The sequence below is a fragment of the Parasteatoda tepidariorum genome, chromosome 8 (assembly GCF_043381705.1).
Source record: "Parasteatoda tepidariorum isolate YZ-2023 chromosome 8, CAS_Ptep_4.0, whole genome shotgun sequence".
NCBI classification, from domain to species: Eukaryota; Metazoa; Arthropoda; class Arachnida; order Araneae; family Theridiidae; genus Parasteatoda; species Parasteatoda tepidariorum.
The window spans coordinates 23,551,622-23,556,618 of record NC_092211.1 but is presented as its reverse complement, the minus strand read 5'-3'; the positions used below and the strand labels follow the sequence as shown (position 1 = coordinate 23,556,618).

The window sequence follows — 4,997 nt, the reverse complement described above, 5'->3', positions numbered from 1 at the left end:
AAATTGTCGTTATAAAAAGTCTATCCCTTTAGGGGCTCATATCACACAATAGTCATAAGTTTTTCAAAACATTAAAATTTTTTTTCACATTTTTAAACAGAGTCCATCCTTTTAGGGGCTCAAAAAAAGAGTCCACCTTTTGTAAGGCCTCATATCACACAATCGTCATCAGTCTTTCAAAATCTTTGAACAATTTAACCAACTTATTAAATAGAGTCCAACCTCTTAGGGGCTCAAAAACAGAGTCCACTCTTTTCGGGGCTCTTATCACACAATAGTCACGAATCTTTTAAATCCTTAGGATTTTCAGAAAATATCGGGAAAGCTTGCAGGTTCAGAAGTAGAGTCTACATTTTTAATGGCTTTTATCATACATTCGTCATCAGTCTTTCAAAGTCTTTAGACAGTTTTCTAACTTTTTAAGAGTCCAGCCATATAGGGGCTCAAAAAGAGAGTCCACCCTTATAGGGCTTATCACACAATCGTCATCATTCTGTCTAAACAGTTTCTTAACTTCTTAAACAGAGTTCACCTCCTCAGAGGCTCATGTCACACACAATTTTTACGTCACATTCCTCATATGCCGTCAGAATATTTCTCAAAGGCATTGATGTTCAAGGTGTGGGTAATTTAATTCTGAAGGTCATTTGGATCATTTTTGATCTCAGAGCCACCAGTATGATTATGATCACCCAAACATGTATTAGGAACATCAAACGCATCAAGATTTTCTGGCTGTAAAAAGACAATAGAATGTNTATGTAAATACACATAAATTTTTTAAATATTAGTCATTTCGATTCGCGTTTGGTCTCCTTTAATTAGACTAGAAAAAATACTAAAAAAACTCTAAAGTATTTGTAACAAAATAAGTTGCATAAACAATTGCATGAAAGTAAACGTGTTTTATATAAAAATCATATAACTTTTACATCATTAGTTCGATTACGCACGAATTATGTCATTCCATTTAGACACATAAAATGAATCAGAAAATACATACGCATCTAAAGAAGTAACATTTATATATAAATATTATTTGAAATATTTGTTTTATTACATCACGTATTCGGCTGGCAGAAACATATCGAAAAAAAACCCCTCGCTAACATCAATTGAAAAATTCAATTTATTCTTAAAAATCCTGCTATTTCCCTCAAATTTTTAGAAAGGGAACAGAAAATAGTAGATTCATTAGGTTTCACTTATACACTAAAACACAATAAAGTTTTCCATAAAAAAAACCTTGGGTATTAAATTTCCGAAGATAAAATCATATTTTTATGGAATAATAAGCAGTTTTAAGAAATTTATAAAGTTTCAAACTAAGAAAAGAATCTGTTTACATTATGATCTCATCTTATTTAATCAAGTCAAGTCGTGTACAGTGATGTGAAGTAATGTCATGTGCATGACATGATGAATAAAAATAATAAAACAATAATTTTTTTTTTATTTATTTTTTTTTTGTAATTTTTAGTATCACTTAACAAAAAAGATGTAACTTATCAAACATACAAGCAAATTTTTTTTTACAAAAATTGTCGTTTTAAAAGTCCATCCTTTCAGGGGCTTATATCACGCAATTGTCACAAGTCTTTTAAATTATTTAAACAATTTTCCACCTTTTTAAACAGAGTCCACCCTCTTAGGGGCTCAAAAGAGGAGTCCACCTTTTCAGGGGCTCAAAAACAGAGTCCACCTTTTATAAGGCCTTATATCACATAATTGTTTATACAATCTACCAACTTCTTAAATAGAGTCCAACCTCTTAGGGGCTCAGAAAAAAGAGTGTACCCTCTAAAGGGCTCAAAAACAGAGTCCACTTATTTTGGGTATCATATCACACAATAGTCACGATTCTTTTAAATCCTTAGGATTTTCTGAAAATATTGGAAAAGCTTGTAGGATCAAAAGTAGAGTCCACCTATTTAATGGCTTTTATCATACATTCGTCCTCAGTCTTTCAAAATCTTTAAGCTGTTTTCTAACTTTTTAAGCAGAGTCCAGCCATATAGGGGCTCGAAAAGAGAGTCCGCCCTTATAGGGGCTCATATCACACAGTCGTCATCATTCTGTCAAAATCTTTAATCAGTTTTTCAACTTCTTAAACAGAGTCCACCTCCTCAGAGGCTCATGTGACACACAATTTTTACGTCACATTCTTCATACGTCGTCTGAATATTTTTCGACTGCATTGATGTTCAAGGTAAGGGCAATTTAATTCTGACGCTCATTTGGATCATTTTTGATCTCAGAGCCATCAGTATCATTTGAATCACCCAAACATGTATTAGGAACATCGAACGCATCAAGATTTTCTGGCTGTAAAAAGACAATAGAAAGTAAATAATATGGTATTAAGCATATAAGGAAAATTTTGCTTTAATTAAAAGGCTAATATTCAAGGAGAAAAAAATAAAAATAAAAAAGCAATAAACCAATTAAATTTTGAGCAACTGCTTAGTCTAATACGTACATTGCAAGAATTGTGGTGTAAACCTATCCAAATTTGGCGTTGAAATGCACTTTACTCTCTTAGTGTCGTTATTGAAAGCCGCGCAAGTTTAAATAAAGGTAAACTGAGAGATTTTTACTTGAACTATAAGGAGTATATTCGGAATTAGAATACTTTAGTAGCGCACAGAGAATGAGTTTACTTAATTAGAAAGTACATTTCTGAAGATAAGAATTTTTAAAATTTTTGATGTTTAAAAGATTCCAAATATTTCTCTTTATTTAACAGGAATTTTGAGAAATTAAAAGGCAAAAAGTAATTTTAAAAATAAGTTCTTAATAATGGTACTCATAGCTTTTTGTTTATAGGCTGCATGAAGAGCAATTTCATTTTTAAAGTTTCAATTATTCAATTTACTATTCATTTAAAAGTGCATAAAATATTTTAATTAAAAAAATTAGTTTCGCTTTGCTCATAATTTTTATCAATCTTCTATTTGCCAATTTTACATTGCGCATTTTACAATAAGCTCTAATTTTCACAATAATAATAATCTCTCTCTTGCTGTTTTAGAATTATTTGGAAATTTGATTAAGATCTGTTGCACATTAATTCGGTAAATTTATCTTTCCTGGGTAACGTGGATATATAAAAGTGGAGCAAAAAATCCATTTGTTAAGATTTATGAAATAGAACAAAAAACTGAAATTAATTTTGAAATAAAATAAACATGCACGAATAAGCCTTACTAAATTACCTGTGCCAGATTGAGATCCAGAAATTCCGAACCAATTCGTCCTACGAATGGTTTAATCACATCATAGTTGTCTAAAACAACATCTTTGAAATAGGATTTGTGATTGAAGGGTTTTCCCTTCTTTTTCACAACTCCATCATCCACCAAATAGTCATACTTTTTGACGCCAGATCTTTTGACGTTGACTCTAAAAGGGAAATTAAAAAAGACATAAAGTGAACTCATTCCATCTATTTATCCCAATAACTATGTGATTTCACATTTTATAATTTTAAATAAATAGTATGCACTAAGTACATAAAAATCATTTGAAAAATGACCTGGGAGCTGTGTTTTAAGAAAAATTGAAACAACTTAAGATTTTCAAAGAAATTTCGCGCGCATTATTTTAAAAATTTAATTACAAGCTTTCCTAACTACGGTGTCAAACATTCTTCTTCAATAGTGCAAAATAGCTTCGTCAATAAAATGAATTTTTGACTGCTCTCCTCCCTGACAGCAACCCTAATTTCCCCATATTGATGCAATCCCCAAATACACTGCTAGAAATTTCTGTGAAAAAATGGTAAATAACAATTTATTGAATGATTAATTCACCATATTTAATCAAAACAGTCAAATAACCATAAATTAAATGGTAATCAAACTTTAAAGTTTGAGAAAAACTGTTTATTGACTGCTTCCACCTAAGACGGTTAAACAACCAGAATTTTATCGCATCAACTAGAACCACCTTATGAATCTACTTTGTTCTTTTCAACTGCGTGCTTATCATAGCCGCTTATCTGTCAATCGAATTACCGGCAGAACTGGTGTTCGAGTCCTAGTGTTGCTACCACACTATTTCCTTCAACACATAAAGAATTTCCAGTGTTCGGCGCTCTCCAATGTCCATTACCTAACGAAAAGCCGATCTCCCATGTCTAGTTAAATAATTATTCTTTTTTACGTTTTTGAAAAATGCTAGTAGTAAATTTTTAAGTAACCGTATAGTTTTGTATTTATGGTTTTATAATCATACTTTTCGTAAATCGTTTCAAAATCATAAAGGAAAAAAATGTTCTTTACCGTAATCTTTACGGTTAATCGGAGGGACAGACAGCTGCCATTTATTTTACCATAATTTTAGAATGAAAATTTTAACAGTGTTGGTTGAGGATCTAAAATGGAAACTAATCTAACAATGATATGCTTATTCAGAGAAAAAATGCTTTTTTTACTTCATTTCATAATTTAAATTATGAGCTTTAATATTTGTATTTCAAAGACTAACATTGAGATTAAAAGTTATTTACTGCTTTATTTTGTTCAACTTTTATATAAATACTTCCGAGATGATAAGAGAATGATATTTTGGTATAGAAATATTGCCTTTTTAAGTTAAGAATTTAAAAAAAGTCTCGAGTTATTTCTTGATCTGAAGAGAATTACAATAGTTGATTTCAAATTTATTAAAATAGTATACCAAAAAAAATTTCAATCATTTATTTTTTATCACCCATATTAGAAATGCTTTTTATTAAATGTTTTACAGTTTTTAAAGATCTTATGTAAAACTTTTTCACTGCTGAAATGATTTTTCCTTTTCTCTTATTGTATACACCAGTGCAAAATCATTTCTTCTGTGGTGTATTTTAAAAAAATAAAAAGTAAATTAAGGAAGAAGTGAAAGTAAAAAAGTAAATTAAATGCTCTATGCACTAATTATTGGCATCATATCCACTGCCCTATACAATGATATTACCACTAAATCAAATGTTTCATATTCAGAGTACTGGCACT

The 4,997-nt window shown here is 30.2% G+C and overlaps 1 protein-coding gene across 1 annotated transcript; it reads right to left on the bottom strand.

Moving 5' to 3' along the window:
* Window positions 1-1,441: 1,441 nt before the first annotated feature.
* On the bottom strand, window positions 1,442-4,367 carry LOC122270879 (uncharacterized). Its single transcript, XM_071184440.1, has 2 exons — window positions 3,216-4,367; window positions 1,442-2,325 (listed from the first exon to the last, which is right to left on the bottom strand). The coding sequence occupies exons 1-2, from the start codon at window positions 3,438-3,440 to the stop codon at window positions 2,221-2,223; spliced, it is 330 nt and encodes a 109-aa protein (XP_071040541.1). The 5' UTR covers window positions 3,441-4,367; the 3' UTR covers window positions 1,442-2,220.
* Between the last annotated feature and the right edge of the window lie 630 nt (window positions 4,368-4,997).